Source organism: Periplaneta americana, chromosome 6, assembly GCF_040183065.1.
Source record: "Periplaneta americana isolate PAMFEO1 chromosome 6, P.americana_PAMFEO1_priV1, whole genome shotgun sequence".
NCBI lineage: Eukaryota > Metazoa > Arthropoda > Insecta > Blattodea > Blattidae > Periplaneta > Periplaneta americana.
The window spans coordinates 26391381-26417991 of NC_091122.1; the positions used below are offsets into that span (position 1 = coordinate 26391381).

The following is a 26611-nucleotide window of genomic DNA, read 5'->3' on the forward strand; positions in this document are numbered from 1 at the left end:
CTTAGCGATTAATACAGAAAACAGTTTTCTGTTTTTAAGTTATATATATATATAATGATGTGAAACTTAAAAACAGAAAATTGTTTTCTGTATTAATCGATAAGTTATTGACTAAAATTAAAAACAATTATTTATTATATTCACTATTCGAGTTAATTGAATTTCATTTTCTACAGATTTAATCATTGAATCGGTTCATGTGGAGTTAAGCTGGATCAACTATTGAATTATTTTAACTCACTGGGTCATAATTTGAATCTTAAAATGCATTAATTCTTTTGTTCTTGGTGTATAGAACGAATTTTTCTCTATTACAGAAGTTGTGTTTTCAATCGTGGTTGGATGTGCAGTCAAAACTTGAATCTCAAGCCAATTTTAGCTAGATTTATGAGTTAAGGCTCTATTGTGAATGCTCACATTTAAACACATTTATTTTAACTTTATTTCCGTTCTCGTTGTTGTTTTGTTCCCGGTTTATTGTGAACCAGCCTTTACGATTCTAATTACTGAATCACGTTATAATTTATCACGCGTTTGATTGAATTATTCATCAAGAATTATTTAATAAACATAAAGGGATAAAAGAATTTAAATATATTAAAAATTTTAACATTGGTTCACTTTCCGAGTTAATTGAATTCATTTGCTACAATTTCAATAATTGAATCTGTTCATATGGAGTTGAATCAATTATTGAATTATCGTAATTCACTGGGTCTTAATTTGAATCTTAAAATCTATTAACTTTTTTTGTTCACGGTGTATAGAACGAATTTTTCTCTAGTACAGAAGTTGTGTTTACACTCATGGTTGGATGTGCAGTCAAAACTTTAATCTCAAATCATAAGTTAATTTTAGCTCGATTTATGATTTACGAGTCGAATTACTGAATCACGTTATTATTTTTCGTGTGTTTAGTTGAATCGGTTAATGAATTATTACTATTATCTGTATTGAAAACACGTGTTTAACGGAAAGTACTAGTCATTGTTGCTTCCCGTAGCTGTGTTTATAGAGGCAAATGAATTGCAATTAACAGTATGGTTTTTAACTCGCATTTAATTATTTGATTCTTGAATAAATTAATTGAATCATGATTTTTTACCGAATTCATCGTAAATAGAATCATCAAATCGATTGTTTCTTTTGTGAGCGATGAAAATAAGGAAACCATCCTTGATTATAAAAGCTGCATTTTTGAGTGTAAATAAATCATTATTCTTAACTTAAAATTATGATACGGATCGTTAAGTGAATTGTATTTATTTGCAGAAAAGTGATAGGAATCTTAAAATTGATTCCTTTCCCGTACGTGACAGAAAGGTTCATCATCGACTCCAGAATTTGTGTTCATAATTGAGAATATCAACTCTCAAATTACAGTGGATTCATGTGTTGTAATTCTTTCTTTCTTTGTCCGTTTTGCCTGTACAATGCGATGTTGGGGAGAGATGATATTGTCTCTCAATCCACACTAAACATCAACACATAGCGGGCCTCTTTGGATGTGGGGTTGGCATAACACAGGGCCACCGCAGAACAACCATCATGTCCCGTGGACGCAAGATAAATTATTTCTTCCATTGTTTACGCCAAGGTGTTGTGATTTTATCACTGGTTATTTAACGACGCTGTATCAACTACTCGGTCATTTAGCGTCGATGGAAATAGTGATAGCGAGATGGCATTTGGCGATATGATTCGCCACCGATTGCGGTTGGGAAAACCTCGGAAAATCCGAACTACGTAATCAGTCCAAACGGGAATCGAACTCGCGCCCTAGCTCATTTCTGGATCGGCAGGCAAGCGCCTTATCCGCCTGAGCTACTCCGGTGACTGGTGTCGTGATTCAAATGATTAAATTTGCTACTCGTTTGGTAGGATTGATGAATAATCTTAGTTCATTGGATCGTGAGTCGAATCGTTGAATCTATTCCTTCCTGACGCGCCGTGGTGCTCTGCGGAGAGGGGCGTGCAGGCCGGTTGCTCTCCTGCCCATGGGTGGCCTTAATTTCACACGTCGGAAAGCCGCTAATCAACTTTGCACTCTAAGTGACATTGTTATATTGCGCCTGGCCATCTCGGAAGGTAATCGCATTTCGAAAGCGATGAACCTTCTCATAATGAGCGAGTTAGAGTTACCGCAGGTGAGCCACAACTTCGCCCTCCAGCTCTTTTTTGTTTTTTTTTTTTTGCAAAGTTTTATTTTTTTTTTCAAGGTTTTAGACTGGTTTACGTAAAAGAAATAGATCAGTCGATCACACTAAGAGAAAGCTTGTATTAATATGTTTTAAGATTTCTTTCAGGGCATGCGTTCGAATCCCGCCTGGGTTGATTATCTAGTTAGATTTGCCCAAAGTTTTCCCCGACTGTAAGTCGAAAGCCAGGTAATCCAATGCAGAATCCTCAGACTCGCCTCACTAAACACTATCTCGCTGTAATCAATTCCAGCGTCTTTAAGGAACCGATTAAATAATATTACTTCAGACTTTCACTATACTCGGCATGGTGTGAGATTTTATGTGTTTTGAACCTTCCATATTTGTAAAAACATGTAATAAGGTTATATCGAAACTATGTGTCGACTTTATTATCAGAAACATATGAATTGGGAACCTACCTACTGGAGCTGTTACTAACACCTATTTCTTCAGGATTTGGTAACGGATCAAATAGATAAGTTCCTCATATGCATTTTGTTAATGGATTCGATAGATTAATTCTTCAGCACTTCGTAACATATTCAACATGTAGGTTCTCCAGGAACTGCCTTCAGTATTATATCAAACAGATATGTTCTCTAGGAACAACTCTTTGTAAGGAATCTAACAGGTTCTCCAGGAACAGCTCTTAGTAATCGATTTGAAAGATAGATCCTGTAGAAACAAATCTCACTAACGACTCCAACAGTTAGACTCTCCAGTAGCAACTCTTCGTAAGGAGATCTAACAGAGAGATTCTTCAGGAACAGCTCTTAATAAGAACTTGATAGATGCATCAGGAACAGCTCTTAACAAGGACTTCCAAGAGATAGATTCTTCAGGAATAGCTCTTAATGACTTCCAACACATAGATTCATCAGGAAGAGCTTTTAGTAAGAACTTCCAACAGATAAATTCTTCGGGAACAGCTCTTATAAGGAATCCAGCAGATATATTCTTCAGTAACAGCTCTTAGTATGGAATCCAGCAGATATATTCTTCAGTAACAGCTCTTAGTAAGGAATCCAACATATATACTCTTCAGGAACAGCTCTTATAAGGAATCCAACATATATATTCTTCAGGAACAGCTCTTATAAGGAATCCTACAGATATATTCTTCAGTAACAGCTCTTAGTAAGGAATCCAACATATATATATATATATTCTTCAGGAACAGCTCTTATAAGGAATCCTACAGATATATTCTTCAGTAACAGCTCTTAGTAAGGAATCCAACATATATACTCTTCAGGAACAGCTCTTATAAGGAATCCAACATATATATTCTTCAGGAACAGCTCTTATAAGGAATCCTACAGATATATTCTTCAGTAACAGCTCTTAGTAAGGAATCCAACATATATATTCTTCAGGAACAGCTCTTATAAGGAATCCTACAGATATATTCTTCAGTAACAGCTCTTAGTAAGGAATCAAACATATATATTCTTCAAGAACAGCTCTTATAAAGAATCCTACAGATATATTCTCCAGTAACAGCTCTTAGTAAGGAATCCAGCAGATATATTCTTCATTAATAGCTCTTAGTAAGAAATCCAGCAGATATATTCTTCAGTAACAGCACTTAGTAAGAAATCCAACATATATATATTCTTCAGGTACAGCTCTTAGTAAGGAATCCTACAGATATATTCTTCAGTAACAGCTCTTAGTAAGGAATCTAACAGATATATTCTTCAGTAACAGCCCTTAGTAAGGAATCCAACATATATATCCTTCAGTAACAGCTCTTAGTAAGGAATCCAACATATATATTCTTCAGGAACAGCTCTTATAAGGAATCCTACAGATATATTCTTCAGTAACAGCTCTTAGTAAGGAATCCAGCAGATACATTCTTCAGTAACAGCTCTTAATAAGAAATCCAACTGACATTCTTCAGGAACGGCTCTTAGTAACGAATCCAAGACAAAGGTTCTCCAGGAAAAGTTCCGGTAACAGTCCGACAGACAGGTTCCCTTTGCATGGCCTGATAATGGAATCGATACGTTCTTGCGGTAAGTTGACATGAGTGCAAAGTTCTCAAAAATATTATTATCACACTTGTCACTACGGAAGTCTTACGTCATACTCAGCAGGATTCTTGGTCATGTAGCCAACATAAAACATTCCAAATTAATTCCTGATTTTCCGTAAATTAAATCATCAATCCAGACCCGTCTTAACGCCAGAAGTTTCTGCAGGCGAAGACAGACATCAGGCATAAACCATTCGTGTAAATTCAGAATAACTGCTTTTTATAAGGACATAAAAATACTCTCATGTGAGAATGGCCAACCTTAAAAAGCCAATAGCAAACTAACTATTGAAATGTCTCTTAATTTCCTCATCCTGCCATTGTTACGTCACCTGAGCACGGTTCTGTTAGAATAATAAAAAACATAATAATCGCCAGGCTGATGATTTCGGTGAGAAAAGCAACCTGGATGTGATGGGAATGTGACCTCTGTAACGTTGACACGCCACCGTCCCTAGGGTCAGCGCCCTGTAACATACACACATGTGCCATTATCATAATTCTTTTCTTCTCTCAAAGTACATGGGCAATGCTGTGTCATTCACATCACAACATTTTTAACTTCCTTCCGCTAATGTTTCATACACACGGGAACTGCGGGAAAAGCGATAAAAAACAGAACACAATCACATGATGGCAATCATTCGACTTGAATTCGCATGCTATTGGTACAGCCTGTATTTAGATCTATATGCGAAATTCATCCTGATCACAAAATTCTCTAAATTAGGGGAAAAAGATACACGTTGCTGAGAATGCTATTTCGATATTTGGGCATTCCACGTTAAGAAATAGTAATATGCGTTACAAGAGCGGTATGTTGAAGTTTTCATGTTCGAGGAAAAGTTTGAAAAAGCGAAACGTAGTTGAGCTTTTTTAATTTCCGAGAACATGAAAACAAACATACCGCTCGTGTATAGTACATTATTTTGTGCGAAGATCGTTTATTACATACCTGAAAGACGAATTTCTAATTAGTTGTAATGAAATCTCCATCTTGGTTTCTGTTTAATGACGGCAACTTCGGAAAACCAAAATATCTTTCTTCAAAATTGTTGCTATAAAATGTTTTCTGTGTTTACTATACTCCAGCAGGCCGTGATATACGTCTGTATTTTTTTCCCCCAGTCTATAAATGCGAACTTAAAACAAACGGTAAGGTTATGTAATGATTTATTTTTCATTTTAATATTTTAACAATATTATTTATATAATTTATTGCAGTAATAACTTCGGCAAGTTGTTTTGTTGATTTTTTCACGGCTTCTTTAATGTTACTTGCATTACAAATGCAGTAACTTTTGTGGTGTTGTAGAGTTTACTTAATTTTTGCAAATATTTAAAAACAATAATTAACATTGCAATTTAGGTGAAATTGCAGTGGTAAGTTTCCAATTTATAATTATTACTATGTTAAACGTCTCTAAAAATAATATGTTAAAAGCCTAAAGCAGTAAAATGAATATGGCGCTTAAGCGGTAAGAAGAGGGAAATTGTTATGTGTGTTAGGTTGTGAATACTGAATGTGGTATTTCACACTTACCGCGTATTGGTTCTGTGCGGAAAACAAGCAAATACGCACGATCTCGCACAAAAATTTAATAATTTCTAGTCCTACTAAAAACGGGTGCAAATGAGACATGGCAACCATGGTGCTAACTGGAAACATATGTAATTCAACAGAGATTTGTTCATAACTTATACGGACAGTTATTGTTTCTGCTTGTGTTTTATCAGCACTCAATTTTGTAAACTTTGCCATTTCTGTGGATTTCCTAACTTGGCCACAAACGAGAATAATCAATTACGTTATATAGCCACTTCCTTTTAAAATGAATCCTTCACCACTATCTCGTTTCTCGAATCTTATTCATAATACGGACAATTTCTGTGTAAATAATTAAATGCCATTTCAAAGAACGCGATATTTATAAACAATAGAGAAAAGGTCGTTTGCTATAAGTAAGACGCATCTGAGGCAACTCCGATAAGAGATTACTCATCGTCTTAATTTCATTTGAATTACAAAAAGAATTCACGCAAATAAGATGTCACATCCGGCAGAGAGAAAACGGAACTGGGATGAGGGAGTCAAGAGTATATCTAGAAGGCCGTGGTATGACATGGCCGTTGCTTGGGAGAGAGGGAACAATCACAATCTTCTATTCTCTTCTCTGTCTACACTCTTTGCCATTCTTATTATTCCAATTTAGAAAAAAATGACGTAGCCTTTTGTTTCGGCGTCGTTGTAGGACGCTGGCATAAATGAAATCTGCATTTATAGACGACAAGACCGGATGAAGGGTTATTATTTTTTTATTATTATTCATTTTAATGCCATTCTGGAGTGTGGGAGGCAGGGGAAGTGTACAGAAATCATTGACGCTGCTTATTCAACTTTCGGGTTCGAGATTTAAGCAGAATAGAAAAGAAAAACGTAATTTGTGGTAATTATCCTGTCTAGATGAACCGCCGTCAAATTGGCACGCTTTCAGAATTGGTTCACCGAAGACATACAAGGAGGTTGAGGCTGGGGGTGAAATAGTTTTATAGGCGTACGAGGACATCGCCGTTGAATGACGTGACAGGACGCGTGTCCTGGGCCCTGGGTCTCTAGGGGGCTTTGGCGTCGACATGGAGGAAAACAATGTAGGAAGGAGATGAAGCCGACATGCCATTTGTAATCAATTGTGAGAGTTAGTCTGCACATACGCTATCTAGTACCAAAGATAAGCAACCATCTGGTATTATAAGTGACCGTTGCTACCAAAAAATCGATCCCAATATATTGTTAAACATTTTATTTTTATGTTGTGGTACACTGGGCTGCAAAAGAAATGCAGAGTCGAAGTCGCTATCGATGATTTGAACTATTACCACAGTCATGAAGCTCAATACGTAGTAAATATGCATCCATAGATTGTTGCTAACCACTAGGATCGCTACTATCGCCTCATTACAGGCAATGCGAAATAGTACCTGCACAGTCTATTGTTTCTAGTACCCTCATAAACTCAAGCTTCGTGACTGTATATACTAGACTGTGCTGTTACTAGGACTTCGCTTAGGAAACAATAGAAATGGAGATACATTCAGCTTGTTCGTGTATGTCTTTAATAAACTATAAATGAATTATGTATGAAATAATTACACAAACACCTTCTGTATCTGTATTTATAATAAGATTTTATATTTACATTTACATTTATTATGAAATTGATATATGTTTTTTGTTAATACAATATGAAACGTAACTGGCCGTATATATCGATTGTAACAATGGCAGCATCCATGTTTAATAAGGAAGGCCGTGGAATACATATAAACTGCAGTATTAATATTTTCGTGCAGTATTCTTATTAATGTTGTAAAATAAAAGTATATGAATAATTTAAAATCAATTCATGTTATAAATGTCGTATTTACATGCTTTTTAAAAAACTAATATCAGGAAAATAGCTTTCCACCTGTCCATGTTTACTAAAATCCTCGAAAAAGAATATAGTTTCGTATCGACATTTCTTTTGCAGTCCAGTGTACAAAAAGAGAAAACAAAATTACAGAGGATTATAATTGCATGAAAGTTTATGCTGTTCGTGATTGTTATTGTGAGCATGGTTAGAATTGTAAGGATGTTTAGGAAATAGGAAAAAAAAAAACTTGATATTTCTTTCCATTTCTGTCTTCATACTCCCCGCATTTAAATTTAACAAGGCATAGCCTTCTCGTTAACTACTACATAATCGCTTCCTCATTCCATGTGGCCTAGTTTCGAGACAACAATGCAGTATTCATAGTCAAAATTATTCACACGTCAGTATGACGCTAATGATTTGTTTGGAATTGTGATGCATTACAGAGAATTGGATTCATTTGGAAATTAAATACAACGGTTAGAATTAGACTACGTTAAATTAAATATTTGTCTTTATATTCCCCGCATTTATCAATCACCCCATTTGTGTACGAATATTTTTTATTAAATTAAAATTCAATTAAATATCTAGTTAAGCTTTACACTTTAACGGTTAATTACTTTAAAATTTAGACTATGTTAAATTAACTATTTCTGTATTTATATTCCCCGCATTTATCAATCACCCAATTTGTGTACGAATAATATTTTTTATTAAATTAAAATTCAATTAAATATCTAGTTAAGCTTCACACGTTAACGGTTAATTACTTTAAAATTTAGACTACGTTAAATTAAATATTTCTGTCTTTATATTCCCCGCATTTATCAATCACCCCATTTGTGTACGAATAATATTTTTTATTAAATTAAAATTCAATTAAATATCTAGTTAAGCTTTACACGTTAACGGTTAGTTACTTTAAAATTTAGACTATGTTAAATTAACTATTTCTGTCTTTATATTCCCCACATTTGTTAATTGTCCTAATTTGTGTAATGAATAATATTTTATTAAATTAAACTTATTTGATACCTGGTTAAGCTTCCCAAGTGATTTTTATTTTAATTCAGTGTTAACTCTCTAGCATCTTAGTGCTTTCTGGTGTAGTTCAATGATGATGTAACTTGTCAACAATGTGACATTGAAACGTGCGTTCAGATTTCCTCCCAGTGAAAGTTCTGTGTATTTTATGAAAACTGGTTAATTAATAACCAGATACAATCGCATGCATACAAATTTCCAGAATCTAGACACTCAGGGAACTTTTCTTCTTCAGGAAAAATTCCCCGAGAGCCGAGCCCTGGATTCGAACCAGGGAACTCCAGATCTGGAAGCCAGCATGCTGAGCACCAGAACTTGGAGGCAGTCCGAAGTCCATTTGATACCGAAATCACAGACCTACGGCAGCAGTTTCTAATACGGCCCCCTTTGTATAAAGGTACAAATCAGTGAAATACTCGTAAAACATCAAAAACTTTTATTTCAGATCCCAAAAATTCTTACAATACCAACCATGCTCACAGTAACATGAGGAATAGTATAAACGTTTCACACAATTATAGGAATTAGATTAATTCTGTCATTTTTATTGTTGAAAATGCCCCCAAAAATGTTACTTCATCCTCTTTGTAGACAGATAAGATACGCAAAGACAGAGTATGTGGTCTAAGAAAGAAATTATTCTTATTTTACTATTTTAATCCCTGGCGTTGATCTCTGCGCGCAAAAATGGAACATGGAGATAAAATGGCGGAGTTCTAATATTTAAGAAAATGGCGACATTCGTAATTATAGCCGTGCAAGAAGCTTAATTTACATTTGAACTGTGTCTCTATTAGTTGTTAGGAAAAACCGGTTTGTGATTAATTGACCATAGCCGGTATTAATTAGATATTGGGTATGATAACTCACGATGAAATGGTGCAATTAAGTAAGTACCTACGTAATAATGCAATAAACTCATTTAGCTTTCTGTGATTATGGTCGGAAGCACAATTCCTCTCAGATAAAATGAATAACAATTAGCCATGCCGACGATCACGAGATAAACTGGAGACAGTTTGGGTTTTTATTTTAGCGTAATTTGAAATAATGTATACGTAATTACTGTATCGACATACGGGGTGAATAAAAAGTATGGAACAATGCTTGTAACTTTCTTATTTCTAATTCTATGAAGAAACTGTGTATAAAAAAGTTGTAGGGCTTCAAAGAAGAAATATTTTGAACATATTTTCAAGTACTATGCTTTTCATTTATAAAGAATGTGCCAATAAGTCTTTTTTAATGGCACCATGTACTTATTTCTCCATTTTTGGATTCTCCAGTTCTCAGTACGTACAAAATCATATTTTTTTTTGTCATTTATAAACTATTCTTTTTGTAAAAATTACCTCTTTTGATGGCAATGTATGTGTACTCAATAAAGGGAAATTTAAATATTTCAGTACATCGATTTGAGGAGGCTTTGGATTAAACAATTTCAGACAAAAGCTAATAGAAACAAGTGAATAACAGTGGTTAAAAATTAAATCATTTCAAAGACAGATTTATGAATTTTTAGCAGTAAATGGGGGCCATTTTGAGCACCTTTTGTGAACTGAAATCAACACGTGATACAACACAACAATGCTAGTTTTGGTTTTAACAGGTTTTCTTGCTTTAAAATCCATGTATTGCATTACTATTGCAGTTAAATTTCAATGGTGCATATTGTACACTGTGTCTTTTTTAAATTATAAGTTTTATGGCCAGTTTGTCCAAGTAATGTTTAATTTTGCTTAACGAATGTTAAATTAACAGTCTGTTTATTTTTAACGCTTTGTTAATGTATTTTCCATTTGTTCAACATACTTTTGTTTAAGAGAACCAACACTTAACTATAACGTCTGTTAGCACTACTCAACTACTCAACAGCAGTTGGTAATGATACTACACATGTAAGACAATTTTTGATTGGCTAAAATTAATCTTTAAATTCTATATTATAGAGTGAGTCATGAAACTTGCATAAAATGACAACCTGTTATAGTAGGCCACGCTCCATAAACAAACAGTTGACAAATGAAAGTTGTAGGTGACGTGCTGAATAATAATTACAAAGTAAGGTTATATTTCCTCATTGCTATTATGGATACGAAATACGAAAGAAATAAAATAACACTGATGTATTTAAACAGTCCAAAGTATTTTTTAAATTTTATATTACCAGTCATATGCTAAATATTCCCGACAGAGAGACACAAAATATTAATTTCGCAACTTCTGTTCGAACAGCTGTGGAGACATCGGCCATATTTAACTAACTGTTAAACGAGTTAACTGCCCGAAATCCTACATTTAAAATTAACAAACTGTTAACAATCTGTTAAACCAAACTGGTGTTGAAAACATACAATTTTATTAACAAACTGTTTAGAGTTTAACAGTCGTTAAATTTTCTAATAATACTTGGAAAAACCGGCCATGTGTCTTTTTTAAATTATAAGTTTAAATAACATTAATATGTACTGTTATTTTGTATTTTGAAATTTGATCCACTATAATTACTCTAAATAATAAAAATTCTAAGGTGTCCGGTACTGTGGCAACCTCCCCTATTATTATTATTATTATTATTATTATTATTATTATTATTATTATTATTATTATTATTATTATTATTATTATTAAATTATATTAGGTAGGCCTATATGTTATGAAAATATATAGGATCGTTATCCATTAAATGGCGCTGCTAGAAATGTCAGGTGTTACACTTAAATTTTCCAATAATCCACTTGTATAAATTGGCTATTAAAGACAAGGGTGTGTTTTTATTGCCACCGACTAATATATATATATCCGTCTGTTGGACAGGGTATTAATTATTTGGTGGGGGGGATTGAATCTACTTGTCTTTATTGATCAGCTGGAGGCTCCCACCCATCTCACAGTTACGCCGTTCCGAACAACAATTTACTGCCGCCCGCTATAACATACACAAGTAATATATAATCTATTCAGAAGCAGAACTTGGTTCTCCCGAAATGCATGGGACATTATCTTCAGCTTATCAGCGGAGAGAAGAGGAAGAGCTTTCAGAGGATGAACGAGGGAAGGGTGAAGCAGATGACGAGGGAGGGGGATGGACAGAGAGGGAAGTAAAAGAGGAAAAGCCGCGGCTATAGGGAGGACAGGGAGGTTGAAACAGAAGAGAAAAAGATAGCCCTTATTCAAATGAATCGGAGCGAACTCGGGGTCTAATTTATTTTTTAATTGCAGCGCCCCTTAATTTCTGCACGCTCGGGTTGTATGATAGTTCCGGTTGATATTTCATTCTTTTGTTGTATTTTTTATTTATTTTTTATTTCGGTTTTTGGAAGGTGGGTGGGAGAGGAAGTCAAAAAAAAAAATTCGTCCTCAGTCGTGTGGAAATACTTCTCTTTACTGATAGCTACAACGAGTCAGTCAGAGATACAAAGACTCGTGGAAGCTGAGTTGTTGATTTGACGGAAAACTCTTCAGAAGTCGCTCACTAAGCGTGGGACACACTAAGTTGACCGTACAACAATCTGCAATACTAGTCAAGATGTTTACAGTGTCGGGAAATATATTTTAGAATAAGGGAGACAGTGTAGTTCAAGATTGCGCCACTAGGGTCGCAGAATTGCTCCAGTTTTAGATTCTATTTCGAGTCATCACAGTTTTTTTCTGTACTTTCAAGTAATTGTACTGTACATTTATTCACTGGGTAGGATTCTTCCTCAATCGTATGGAAATATTTCTCTTCACTGACAGTCAGTCACGAGATGGACTCAGGGAAGTTGAGTTTTGATTTGACGAAAAACTCGTCAGAAGTCGCTCACTAATATGGAACACACGAAATTGACCGTACAACAATCTACAATACTAGTCAAGATGTTTAGAGTGTCGAGAAATATATTTTAGAATAAGGGAGACAGTGTAGTTCAAGATCGCACCACTAGGGTCGCGGAATTGCCCCAGTTTTAGATTTATGTCGAGTCATCACAGCTTTGTTCTGTACTTTCAAGTAATTGTACATTTATTCAGTGGGTAGGATTCTTTGACAATCGTATGGAAATATTTCTCTTTACTGACAGTCAGTCCCGAGATAGGTTCGGGGAAGTTTAGTTCTGATTTGACGAAAAACTCATCAGAAGTCGCACAGCGAGTTTGGGACACACGTGGTTGGCCCTACAACAGCCTGCAAGACTAGTCGGGAAATATATTTTAGAAGAAGGGAGACAGTGTAGTTCAAGATCGCGCCACTAGGGTCGCAGAATGCTTCAGTTTCATAGCCTGTATTTCGAGTCGTAAACTAGTACAATCACAGCTTTTTTTGCACTTTAAGGGACACTAGTATTGAATTTTTTACAAAGAAAAATTGTCGGAAAATTAGTCTTTTTTCCAGAATATTGTTCCTTGGGCACTTAGAAAATTGATAATATGAGAAAATTTTGTCTTTACATCTTTCAGTTCCAGGAGCGATTTTTATAAAGGTATGCTCCATACGTTAGTATTGCATCCCCTTTCACACATTTACCTTTTTCGAGGAACTACAATTTTAGATGTTGAAATGCAAACACCCTAACAGCTCGCTCCATGTTGAGCACCTTGAAAATAAAAGAAAATCAACTATATAATGGTTCCAGTTGATCTTTTCCTTTCATTTTATTTCGTTATTTATACTTTCATTTCGATAAATGTGTAAAAAGACTGAAAATATAGTTCTGATTAAGAGAGACAGTGTAGTTGAAGATTACACCACTAGGGTCTCGGCATTTCTCCATATTTTAAAGTTTGTGTATCAAGTCTTAGGAGTGTATTAGGCCTACGTATATGAGCGTGATTTTTTTGTCCGTCGAATCGGCAGTATGATTTTAACGTAGAGCATTTAAACGGGAGCGTATACGAATAAAATTGTCCCATTTTTTTGTAATACGATGACTTCACTCATGATGCCATGGGAACATAAAAGTTCAAGTGGTTTCCGACGTGGTCCGTCTCATTCTATTCTCTATTTCATTTGTCTCGTCGTCTTCCACACAGTAGTGTGAAAATTCTTTAATTTTCCGTTGAATGGGATAGAAAAAATCGGAGTGGGAGAAGTGACCAATGGGTTTCGAGCTCACATGAACACCTCTCTCAGCCTCATTTTCCCTCGCAAGGATGCGTTTTCGCGTACGTTTTACTTGTTTCTCCTCCTCTTTTCCTATTTATTCCTACAATAGTCATGGAAATTTTAGGTACGCTATATAGCCTAACAAATCAGAAAGAAATCACAATAGAAATCAAAAGACGAAAGTGGAATTGGATAGGACACACAATCAGGAAAAAAGATGGAGCAGTAGAAAGAATGGCTTTGGATTGGAACCCCCAGGGTAGTAGAACAAGAGGAAGGCCAAAAAATTCATGGAAGAGAACAGTTTTGGAGGAAATTGCTAGGGAAGGGAAAACATGGAGCGAAATTGGCTACAAACAGGGTCCGATGGAGGCACTTTGTGAATGCCCTATGCTCCTCATGAGGAGATACAGGAGTTTGATTGATTGATTGATTGATTGATTGATATAGCGTATGCAAAGTATAGGACTATATGAATACAAAATAAAACAAACTAAAGTTTTAAAAAGGTACATAATATTTTATTTTATTTATTACTTTATTTCGAGTATACATCAGGATTTCCTTAAATCCCCCCCCCCCCGTTTGAAAATGGAACGTTTTCCTCGTATGTAGAAGGGCCGTACTTAAAATTTTCCGATTAAATATTGCCCAAAAGCAGATTCGAACCTGTGTACCTTGGTCTAGAAGCAAGTATGGTAATTCACTACGTCGCCAAGGACTTTTATATTTAAAATTTGTCTAATTATAAAACCGGTTAACACAGTTCAAGAACTTTGTCCGGAAATTCCTAGGGAACATAATTTCCGGATAACCGTGTCTTCTGTCGTACATATTCCTGAGTTCGTTAACCTACCTTCACCATCTTCCTGGTAAAGAACCTTCTGCGAAGAGAACGTATTTGGGAAAATCCTCGGTGAAATATCGGCAGTTTCTTGAATCCTGTTCAAGCGATGTGCCTCACATGTACTTTCAAGTCACGGTTACTCGTTGAAACGAATTCGTCACACAACACGTCATTACCTGCGTCTGAGTTGCTAAGATACCAATGTGACAACCAAACTCGAGACAATTAGGCTGTGTAATAAAAAAGTGGAATATAGTATGAGAAATATTGGTGCGGTACTGCTTATACTGAAAGTACAACATGTGAATCTTTGTCGTGCGTTGAACACAGCCTGGTTATTTCTAATTGATTTATTTTTACATATTCGCGTCATTTACTGTATGTAGGCGTACTAGTTATTTAGTCAGATACTTAGGCATCTCCTTAACGTACCGTCTTAAAGAAAGTCGGTCCTTTGACCCGTTCAGACGCCACTGTTATGAGGATTATGAAATAACTATAGACCTACAGTACCTAATCATGTGGTCAGCATGACACAAGGAGTCTCTTGCGAAAACATAAGACAAGCTCTAGCAAGAACTCTCCCTAGTTTCTTTGGTACAAAGGAATATTACCATTCCCGTTTCAGAACTCAAACCAGAGTCCATTTTATTTATAACTTTAAAATGTATTCCTTGAGTCACAGCGAAATTTATTTACGCATTTATTTATTTACTTATCTATTTATCTTCTTACGTATTTATCATTTTACATATTTATTTATTTGTTTATTTATTTATTTATTTATTTATTTATTTATTTATTTATTTATATTTTTTCTTTTTAATTTCCTTCCCTTCCTTCTTTCTTCTTAATTTTCTTACCTTCTTTTTTCTCTGTTCTTTATTTTCTACCTCTAATTTTCTATCTTTTCTTCTTTCTTAGTAATTTTCTTTTTTCTTCATTCTTTCCTTTCTTTTCTTGTTTATTCTAAATTGTTTCTTTCCCTTTTCCTTCCTAATTATCTTTATTTTTTCTTTCTTGTATTTTTTCTTTCCTTCTTTGATCTTATTTTTTATTTTTTATTTTCTCTTTTTTTTTCCTTCTTTCATCTTAATATTTATTCTTTCTTTTCTCTTAATTTTCTTTCCTTCTTTCATCTTAATTTTTATTTTTTCTTTTCTCTTAATTTTCCTTCCTTTTTCACCTTAATTTTTATTCTTTATTTTATCTTAATTTTCTTTTCTTCTTTCTTATTAATTTTATTTTTTCTTCGTACTTTTCTTTGTTTTCTTCTTTCTTCTAAATTGTTTCTTTCCCTTTTTCTTCTTAATTATCTTTATTTTTCATTCTTCTATTTTTTCTTTTCTTCTTTCTTCTTAATGTTTGTTCTTTTTTTCTCTTATTTTCTTTTCATCTTTCTTATTAATTTTCTTCCCTTCTTTTTTTTTAAACTTTCTTCCTTTCCTTCTTTCTTTTAAATTTTCTTTCTTTCCTTTTTACAGGTTATTCTCATATACTTATATACAGTGTACAAGTTAATTGTTATTTGTCTGGGACTCAGAAACAGTTCTTCACTTGTCTTTTTCATAGTACATTATCCTTTAATCCATGGAGAATTGACTGTTATTCATAACTTATATCATTCCATTCGTTAGAAACACTTCAATCTTAAGCAATTTTATTTATCCTAATTCCATTACCCTAATTCCTGTGTAGATGTTACACAATTATATAATTTCCTCGAAACTCCCGTCACTTTACCGAGACTTTTTCCACCTGTAAGGTTAATGTCAGGTATTCCGATGGCGAATCCTCGGGCTCATTTCACTAAGTACCATTACGCTATCATAAATAACTTTCTTTTAAACGATATTATCCCTTATTATTTTGAATAAACTTTATTTATTCATATTATTGTGATGTACTGAAGTACGTGTGATATTTCCGTGCAGAAGTTCTGCATTACCATAATGGTGAAAAATTCTAATGCAGAATTCCTATAAGATACTTAGATTATTTTATTAAAGAGCTAACAATCCATCACCGTAAAAAAAACATCTTGTTACGAATCCATACAATAAAACACGAAAATTTTACTTGAAGCAAGTAGAGCGATAGGTTTGGAAGTAAATCCTGAAAAGACAAAGTATATGATTATGTCTCGTGACTAGAATACTGTACGAAATGTAAATATAACAATTTGAGATTTATCCTTCGAAGAGGTGGAAAAATTCAAATATCTTGGAGCAACAGTAACAAATATAAATGATACTCGGGAGGAAATTAAACGCAGAATAAACACGATATAGGAAATGCCTGTTATTATTGGGTTGATAAGCTTTTGTCATCTAGTCTGCTGTCAAAAAATCTGAAAGTTAGAATTTATAAAACAGTTACATTACCGGTTGTTCTGTATGGTTGTGAAACTTGGAGTCTCACTTTGGGAGAGAAACAGAGATTAAGGGTATTTGAGAATAAGGTTCTTAGGAGAATATTTGGGGCTAAGAGGGATGAAGTTACAGAAGAATGGAGAAAGTTACACAACGCAGAACTGCATGCATTGTATTCTTCACCTGACATAATTAGGAACATTAAATCCAGACGTTTGAGATGGACAGGGCATGTAGCACGTATGGGCGAATCCAGAAATGCGTATAGAGTGTAAAGGCTGGTTCACAATAAACCGGGAACGAGAACCAGAATGAAAACGAGAAGCAGAGGACGTGAATATGAAAATTTTTGATTCACAATAAACCGAGAACGTAGACAACTATGCATATCGACATGCATGTCAATAACGATATGTAAAGTCGATATTACGCATTCTGATGTTATTTGGGTATAATTGACCAATGGCGTTCTCTCATGAGTACAAGGCAGCCAACATAAACACAGGTTAACCAACTTATAAATTTCAACTGAAACATTTCATTATGTACGGTACTATAAATATGCCCATGCATCTTTATTATCACAACCTATTTTAAGTCTACCATAACGTAAAATAATTAGAGAAGAAGCATTTGTAATAGAACAAAAATGAACACAACAGTAGTTATTGAATTGAAGCATGAATATGTAGTGTGTAATACAACCAATACAGTAATAAAATATGATTCGCTTCCGATCGGTGTTCGAGATTTGAAAGCCACGTATTCTTCTCCATTTTCTCATCTTTATACAAGGCGCGCCGCTTATCGTAAACGTGAGGATTTTCCTCAACACTCAATATTAGAATCTCATCAAATAAAACTTGCTCCATGATGCACAGCATAGAACAAACTAATGCATAGGTTATGTCACGGTCTTCTTGCTACAAAATATACTACGACAAAATAGCTTTTAGATGGCAATAGAATGAATCTAGTGGGCTGTGATCGGAAACGTGAACGCTAAAGTTGAAACTTGGCCAACTCTCCGTTCCCGATCCCGGGCTCCGGCAAGCTTTTCGTTAATTGTGAATGCTCACATTTAAATGTACACATTTTAACAATTTTACCGTTTTCGTTTTCGTTCCGACTCTCGTTTCCGGTTTATTGTGAACCAGCCTTTAGTTGGGAGACCGGAGGGAAAAATACCTTTGGGGAGGCCGAGACGTAGATGGGAGGATAATATTAAAATGGATTTGAGAGAGTTGGGATGTGATGGTAGGGAATGGATTAATCTTGCACAGGATAGGGACCGATGGCGGGCTTATGTGAGGGCGGTAATGAACCTGCAGGTTCCTAAAAAGCAATTTGTAAGTAAGTATTCAAGGATTAACAGTGGCTTGTATCTTGAAAACTCAGCAGCTAGTGATTTCTTTTCTTTGCGGCCTGCGTGAGTTTCCAAGCATTCAGTTTGCACGCGCTACGGTCTGCGCTAAGCCAGGCCGCGCTATGGGTTGTTTAATTGTGAGTAATTTCATCCGCATATATAGAGGTTATAAAAATATCAAGAGAGCGTGGCGGATGTGGCGGTACAGCGGAGATCGGTAGTGGGGGAGCAGGGAGCGGGAGAAGAAAGAAGACGTGCATGTAGATGTATACATAATAAACTGATTGTTCTAGATTTCCCATGAGCATTGCGCAAATAGTGAACATGTTGGTAGGAATCAGACAGGCGCGCGCCTCTGCCCCGTGTAAAGGGCATTTTCTCTGTTTGGCAGGATTTATAACCAAGTTGTGAGTGTGTCGGATATGAGGGATGGTTTTCCTCCCGTACATGTTTACTTCAAACATCTGTGGGACCGGAGTTTTTACTCTCTTCCCGGATTGGATGTGCTGGTAAATGTCTTGGGGGTTATGGGACCTTGTCAATTGGGAATCTGCCCTCTTCAATCCTACACTTTTTCCGGTGTGGGGGAAGTAATCAAAAATGAATCTTAATTCCTAGGAATATTGCGCGTATATTGGGAGTTTCTAGTTGAATAATTCCACACACATATACACACACAAGAGAAATTAGGATAGAATCTCTCTTAATATGATGCAAGGGGTCCTTTATTTTCATTGCATTTTTAATTTATTACTGTCCCCTAGTTCGGACACTTACAAAAAGTTTTGTCACGAAGAAAATTCACGCAAATCAAGCTTTCAGGTATAACTCCCTGTAAAGTTGATTTGAATAATTTTGAGGGAAAAATTGTTCCGGGGCCGGGTATCGAACCAGGGACCTTTGGTTAAACGTTCCAACGCTCTACCAAATGAGCTACCCGAGAACTTTACTCCACACCGATTCAAATCAACTTTACAGGGAGTTATACCTGAAAGCTTGGTTTGCATAATACACGTCACTGTTCGTTAACAGAAAACCACAATTTAAGTCACACAGAGTTAGTGTGCACTCAACGTTGGTTGCTTGACGGTTGTCAGCCCACTTTGAGGTCTGTGGATTAGAGGGAAGAGTTGGATCGGTGTCGGGTAGAGTTCCCGGGTAGCTCAGTTGGTAGAGAGTTGGTACGTGTAACCAATGGTCCCGGTTTCGATACCCGGCCCCGGAACAATTTTTCTCTCAAAATTATTCAAGAAAATTCTTATTGCGGAATATACAGTCTGATATTAATTTATTATTATAAAGCTGTTATGATAGTAGGAAAAATTTCTAGCTGGTTATATCATCATCATCATCATTATCATCATCATCCTGTCAAGTACTAGTCCCAAAAGAACTGTTACGCCTGAAAAAGCGATTTTCTTGCCATCTTTTCATAGGTCGACCAAGTGACCAATTCCCATTTGGACGATACTTCATTATTGCCTTAGGGATCCTGGATGAAACCATTCTTGAGACGTGTTCCTTCCAGTTTAACTGATATCTGGAGATATAGTCCAGTATTGACGACACATTAAGTTCTTGAAGGATATCTTCATTTTTCTTTCAATCCCATTTAGTGTTCGAGCTATTATTTGATAAAGACGAGTACGAGTTGATTTTTATACTAATGAAGGTTTTAAATCTCTATTAATGATGCCCATTGATTTGTTGAATTTTACAATTTTCTCTGATAAATCCAAATTTTCAACAAAAGAAAGTTTATATCCTAAATAATTAAACTCATTAACTCTTTCCAAAATTGTGTTATTTAAATCAATTTTGCTTGGTATTGGGTATTTACCACAAAAGGCCATTATTTTTGTTTTATTAATGAATATTTCCATTGAATATTTTTGAGCTATTAAATTTAAATTATGTATTGACCATTGCAAATCATCTTCAGATGTTGCTACTAAACAATATCATCTGCAAACGTTATATTATGATTAAAAGATAGGAGTTTTCATACATGACAATCAACAATGCATAGTCTGAAAGGACAAATGAAAATCGTAGATGATTGAAATGGCTACTACAAATCAACAGCGGGCACAATGTGTTCTTTGGCATGTATACCCTGATGAACCAGTTTGAGAGTATTTCTTACTGCCGAAAAAAATTACAAACTAAATTTATAGAAGTCTGAGAGGACATAGGAGACATTCTTGAAGTTGCGGCGATGAAAAGTCTCGTCTTATTTTGAAGTTGAACCCAGGCCCTTCCAGTTCATAATCTCTTACTCTATTCGCATAGCCATCTCTGCTCCTAAATAATAATAAAAAATGTTAATTTCTAGAAATATTGGACGTGTGTATGTCGGAACTCCTATTTGAGCAATTCCGCGGAAAACAAATGAAGATAGATTTTGTTTTAATGTCACACACGGGGATCCTTTATTTTCATTGACTCATAATTTATGACTGTCCCTTGGTTTACACACTTAAAAAGCAGAGGACGTACAAGTGGGTATTCGTTCTATGCTTTAAAAATTTGAACTGTATTTAACATTTCCAATCCAATTCAGATACTATGAAAGTTTTGTGATATTTAAATATATATATATATATATATATTATTTATTTATTTACTTACAACAATAAAGTACCATTGATTGATTGATTCATTCATTCATTCATTCATTCATTCATTCATTCATTTTATTTGTTTATTTTTTATTTGTTCATTCGTTTATTCATTTATTTCTTTATTCGTTTATTTGATTTAATTAATTATTTATTTGTTTGTTTATTCGATCATTCGTTTATTTATTTATTTATTAGTTCATTCGTTTATATATTTCTTTATTCGGTAATTAATTAATTAATTAATTTACTTATTCCTTTATTTGTTTATTCGTTCATTCGCTTATTTATATATTTATATTTTGTTTCTTCGTTTATTCATTTATTTATTCGTTCATTCGTTTATTTCTTTATTCGTTCATTCGTTTATTTCTTTATTCGTTCATTCGTTTATTTCTTTATTCGTTCATTCGTTTATTTATTTATTCGTTCATTCGTTTATGTATTTATTCGTTCATTCGCTTATTTATTTTTATTTATTTATTCGTTCATTCGTTTATTTCTTTATTCGTTCATTCGTTTATTTATTTATTCGTTCATTCGTTTATGTATTTATTCGTTCATTCGCTTATTTATTTTTATTTATTTATTCGTTCATTCGTTTATTTCTTTATTCGTTCATTCGTTTATTTATTTATTCGTTCATTCGTTTATGTATTTATTCCTTCTTTCGTTTATTTATTTTTATTTCTTTATTCATTCATTCGTTTATTTATTTATTCCTTCTTTCGTTTATTTATTTATTCGTTCATTCGTTTATGTATTTTTTTATTCGTTAATTAATTTGTTTATTTACTTATTCGTTTATTTATTTATTCGTTCATTCGTTTATTTATTTATTCCTTCTTTCGTTTATTTATTTATTCCTTCTTTCGTTTATTTATTTATTCGTTCATTCGTTTATGTATTTTTTTATTCGTTAATTAATTTGTTTATTTACTTATTCGTTTATTTATTTATTCCTTCTTTCCTTTATTTATTTATTCGTTCATTCGTTTATGTATTTTTTTATTCGTTAATTAATTTGTTTATTTACTTATTCGTTTATTTATTTATTCGTTCATTCGTTTATGTATTTTTTATTCGTTAATTAATTTGTTTATTTACTTATTCGTTTATTTATTTATTCCTTCTTCCGTTTATTTATTTATTCCTTCTTTCGTTTATTTATTTATTTCTTCTTTCCTTTATTTATTTATTCGTTCATTCGTTTATGTATTTTTTATTCGTTAATTAATTTGTTTATTTACTTGTTCGTTTATTTATTTATTCCTTCTTTCCTTTATTTATTTATTCGTTCATTCGTTTATGTATTTTTTTATTCGTTAATTAATTTGTTTATTTACTTATTCGTTTATTTATTTATTCCTTCTTTCCTTTATTTATTTATTCGTTCATTCGTTTATGTATTTTTTATTCGTTAATTAATTTGTTTATTTACTTATTCGTTTATTTATTTATTCCTTCTTTCCTTTACTTATTTATTCGTTCATTCGTTTATGTATTTTTTTATTCGTTAATTAACTTGTTTATTTACTTATTCGTTTATTTATTTATTCCTTCTTTCCTTTATTTATTTATTCGTTCATTCGTTTATGTATTTTTTATTCGTTAATTAATTTGTTTATTTACTTATTCGTTTATTTATTTATTCCTTCTTTCCTTTATTTATTTATTCGTTCATTCGTTTATGTATTTTTTATTCTTTAATTAATTTGTTTATTTACTTATTCGTTTATTTATTTATTCCTTCTTTCCTTTATTTATTTATTCGTTCATTCGTTTATGTATTTTTATTCGTTAATTAATTTGTTTATTTACTTATTCGTTTATTTATTTATTCGTTCATTCGTTTATTTATTTATTCGTTCATTCGTTTAAGTATTTTTTTATTCGTTAATTAATTTGTTTATTTACTTATTCGTTTATTTATTTATTCCTTCTTTCCTTTATTTATTTATTCGTTCATTCGTTTATGTATTTTTTTATTCGTTAATTAATTTGTTTATTTACTTATTCGTTTATTTATTTATTCGTCCATTCGTTTATTTATTTATTTATTCATTCATTCGTTTATGTATTTGTTTATTCGTTAATCAATTAATTCTTTTATTTACTTATTCGTTCATTCGTTTATTTATTTACTTATTTACGTGTTTATTTATTTATTTATTTATTTATTTATTTATTTAAACACCTGCTCTTTTCTTAAAATTATGAAGACATAAAAAACTTTGCCACCGGGGTCTGATGGTCAGCATGTTGACTTCTGGATCCGGAGGTCCCGGGTTCGATTCCCAGGTTAGGCTCTCGAGGAATTTTCTTTGAAGGAGAAGAAGAGTTTCTTCGGTGAATTGAGTCTGGAAATTTGTACAAATTTGAGTGTGTGGGGTTATTAATTAACTAATCTTAATTCCTTCTATATATATATATATATATATATATATATATATATATATATATATATATATATATATATATATAAAGTAACGCCATCAATGAGCAAAACCAGAAAGCACTAGAATATGCTGGAAAGTTAGCAATACATTTAAAAAAGGAAACTCTTTTCACCGAGGCTTGAACTTGGATTCTTAGATTACAGTTCGTCTACGCCTTGGACTTTGGATTTTTATAAAATGCTCTGTTAACTTTGTGTTATGTTATGTATATTTTCTGGTGAAACATAATTCAGAAATAATAGTTGCGGTAGTAAAGGTTATGGCCTACCATAATAACCTATTTCGCTACCAGTTTCATGAAACACAGAAACAAATGAAGTTATTATAGCAGCCAGTTCCGTTTACTGATTCATTTGTTATCACCGCCTTCTATTCCTGGTATAGAAATTACGTAATAGCCAGAAAGATAATTCGAGATTAATTCGTGAAACTATTTGAGATATTACACATTATTCCGTATGTTAACGGTATGACAGGTTCTCGTAGAAAATGTTTTACATAGGGAAAAAATGTTATTTTAGTAGTTAAAAGTTGTAGCCTCCGAAATGTTCCATGATTGCTCAGGTTCTTGAAAATCACAACTTTGTTAAACGTTGTGTGCAACTAATTACAAAGCGGTGTAGAGTGTAACCTAAATGGGACCTCAGAGCTGCCTGCAGTCACGCCATTGTACCATCATTGCTAGATCATTACAAAACACGTGCACACTTGGAAATATTTGAACAGGAGCTTCCACGCCAGCGCCACTAAACTGTAACCCCGCTCTGATCAATGGCGAATCGTAATTGAATTCTACTTAGCCACAATTCTAATTAAATATAGTAACTCCGCGATTTTGTAGATGTAATTAAAACACTGAATGTTTGATTTAGCAATTACACACACATTGAAAACTTTCTGCGCTGTTATGAATCATTCAGTAACGAAAATAAACATACGATTAAATGAGTTCAGCGTGCTGGATGAATAAGATGGCGCAACCGTTAAAACAAATGACTGTGAAGAATTGCGAAATGGTAGACAAATGAAGGCTGTGGATTTGTTAACAATGTGATACACGATTTTCTAATTAGGTCAGATTTTTCCTCGTCAATTATTCTATGACGTGACTCAATCGCTTAATGTTTTGTATTTAGAAGGTACCTCGTTCATGTCTCGGTGGTCTAATGTACAGTAGACTGTATCTCGGTTTATGTAATTGTTCAAGTGAGCGCTAAAATGTGTAAGCAACTTCATGACGAGATTTCTTGCATCTCTGTTTATCGATTATATTATGTGGCTTTGAAATAAAATGGCGATAATTTTTTTTTTTCATTTAAACGAGATATTAAAAAAAAATTGTTATTATTTTAATTGGTTATTTTACAACGCTTTTCAACTGCTATGGTTTTCTAGCATCTGAATGAGATGAAGATGATAATGCCAGCGAAATGAGTTTATGGTCCAACGCCGAAAGTTACCCAGCGTTTTCTTTTAATAGATTGAGGGAAAACCTCGGAAAAACCTCAACCAAGTAACTTGTCCCAACCAAGCTTTGAACTCGGGCATGATCGATTTTTTTTTTAAATTAAGGGAGATTCAACGCATTGTTAATCAAAAATTCCTCATAGATAAAGATGTTTTGTAAAACTTAGTAAGGGTGAAAATTATTCCGGAAGACTAGCCTTTGATCTCTTTTTATACAAACCATATACCTTCACACTGGACAAACTTATCATGAAATTTCGTGGAGTATACTCAGAACAATGTCTTTCCAATATGAGAAATCACTGGTTATTCACGTAAGAGCAATCGTCATATTATACGTAGGAGTTTCTCAATGCCCTCAGGAATTTGACGATGAAATCATACTGCGGGCAACGAGCCAGTTTTGAGATTTAAAATTTCACTTTTAAAAGCTCATCGTCACTTTTAAAAACTGACTGCATGATTTTATTTAATATTTAGCTTCTAGAAAACTAAAAATGAATGAAACTTTATTACAAACACTGCGACAAACTTTCTGATACTGGCAAACGTCTGGAAGAAATTATAGGTGGTTTTTTGGTGGCGGGTTTTTGTGTACACTTGTCAACAATATACTCCTTTTCTTCAATTACCTGTACCTACAAATACATATAACGGTAGACCCTACAATAGTAGAATGCGGCTATTGTAGATACGTACGTCCGTCTTACTTGAAAATAATTTTATCTAATGTACTATAAGCAGTAATATGAGCTGCTGCTAGAAAGTCAAAAGGAGGATAGCAGTGGACAAGGAAGCTTTTAAGGGGTTAGGTACAGCTTACAGCAGTAAAATTTTGGAAATATTCAACATTTTTTTCTCCATTACTGTATATTTTACAATAATGAAAATTATAATGTATAAAATACTGTCCATCTGCTATATGAAAAAAATATTTTTATGGTTTAAAAATTATTTACATTTCTTTTTTTCAAAATTCAGTTCACTGTGCAGTGATGAAGCGTTTCCCACATAACTAAAAAAAAATCCAACATTCTGTGATGAAATTTTTTGTGTGCATTTATGCATGTCATATCTACAATATGATGCAAGATCACTTCTCTACCTTTGATAGATTGTTAGATAAAAAATAAATTCAATTTAAAAATTGTCAAATGTCAGTATTTTCTTCTAGCACGAAATAACAAAAATATTATTTATTAAGGAATGTAGTTTAAAGAGCATGATATTGTAAACATGAGTTTCAGCAATAAAATAAAAGAGAGAGAACGTGAAGAAGTTAACATGTTTGTGAGTTATGAGAGAAACGCGTCATCACTGCACAGTGAACTGTCACCATGATGAATTTTGAAAAAATAAATAAATAATTTTTTAATCATAAAAATATTTTTTTTTTCATATAGCAGAAGGACAGTGTTTCACACATACCAATTTTCATTATTATATACAAGATACAGTACTGGAGGGAAAAAAATGTTGAATATTTCCTGAAGTTTACTGCTGTGAGCTGTAACTAACCCCTTAATATAAAAAGAAGCATCTTCTGTAGACCTCTGAAGATACTAGTGAAATGCTTTATGTGGAGTGTAGCATTGTACGGGCAGAAACAGGGACAGTCCATGGCTGTGGAGCAACGGTTAGCATGCCTGACTGCGAAACGAGCGGGACTAGGCTCAAATCCTGGTTGGGACAAG

At 33.5% G+C, this 26611-nt stretch overlaps 1 protein-coding gene across 1 annotated transcript in view; it reads left to right on the forward strand.

Moving 5' to 3' along the window:
* The window catches only part of ct (homeobox protein, cut), a 693629-nt gene that overhangs the window by 606116 nt on the left and 60902 nt on the right, over nucleotides 1-26611 (forward strand). The window contains exon 8 of the mRNA XM_069829769.1: nucleotides 8938-9099. Coding sequence (XP_069685870.1) covers nucleotides 8938-9099 — 162 coding nt within the window. The remainder of the gene's footprint in view (nucleotides 1-8937; nucleotides 9100-26611) is intronic.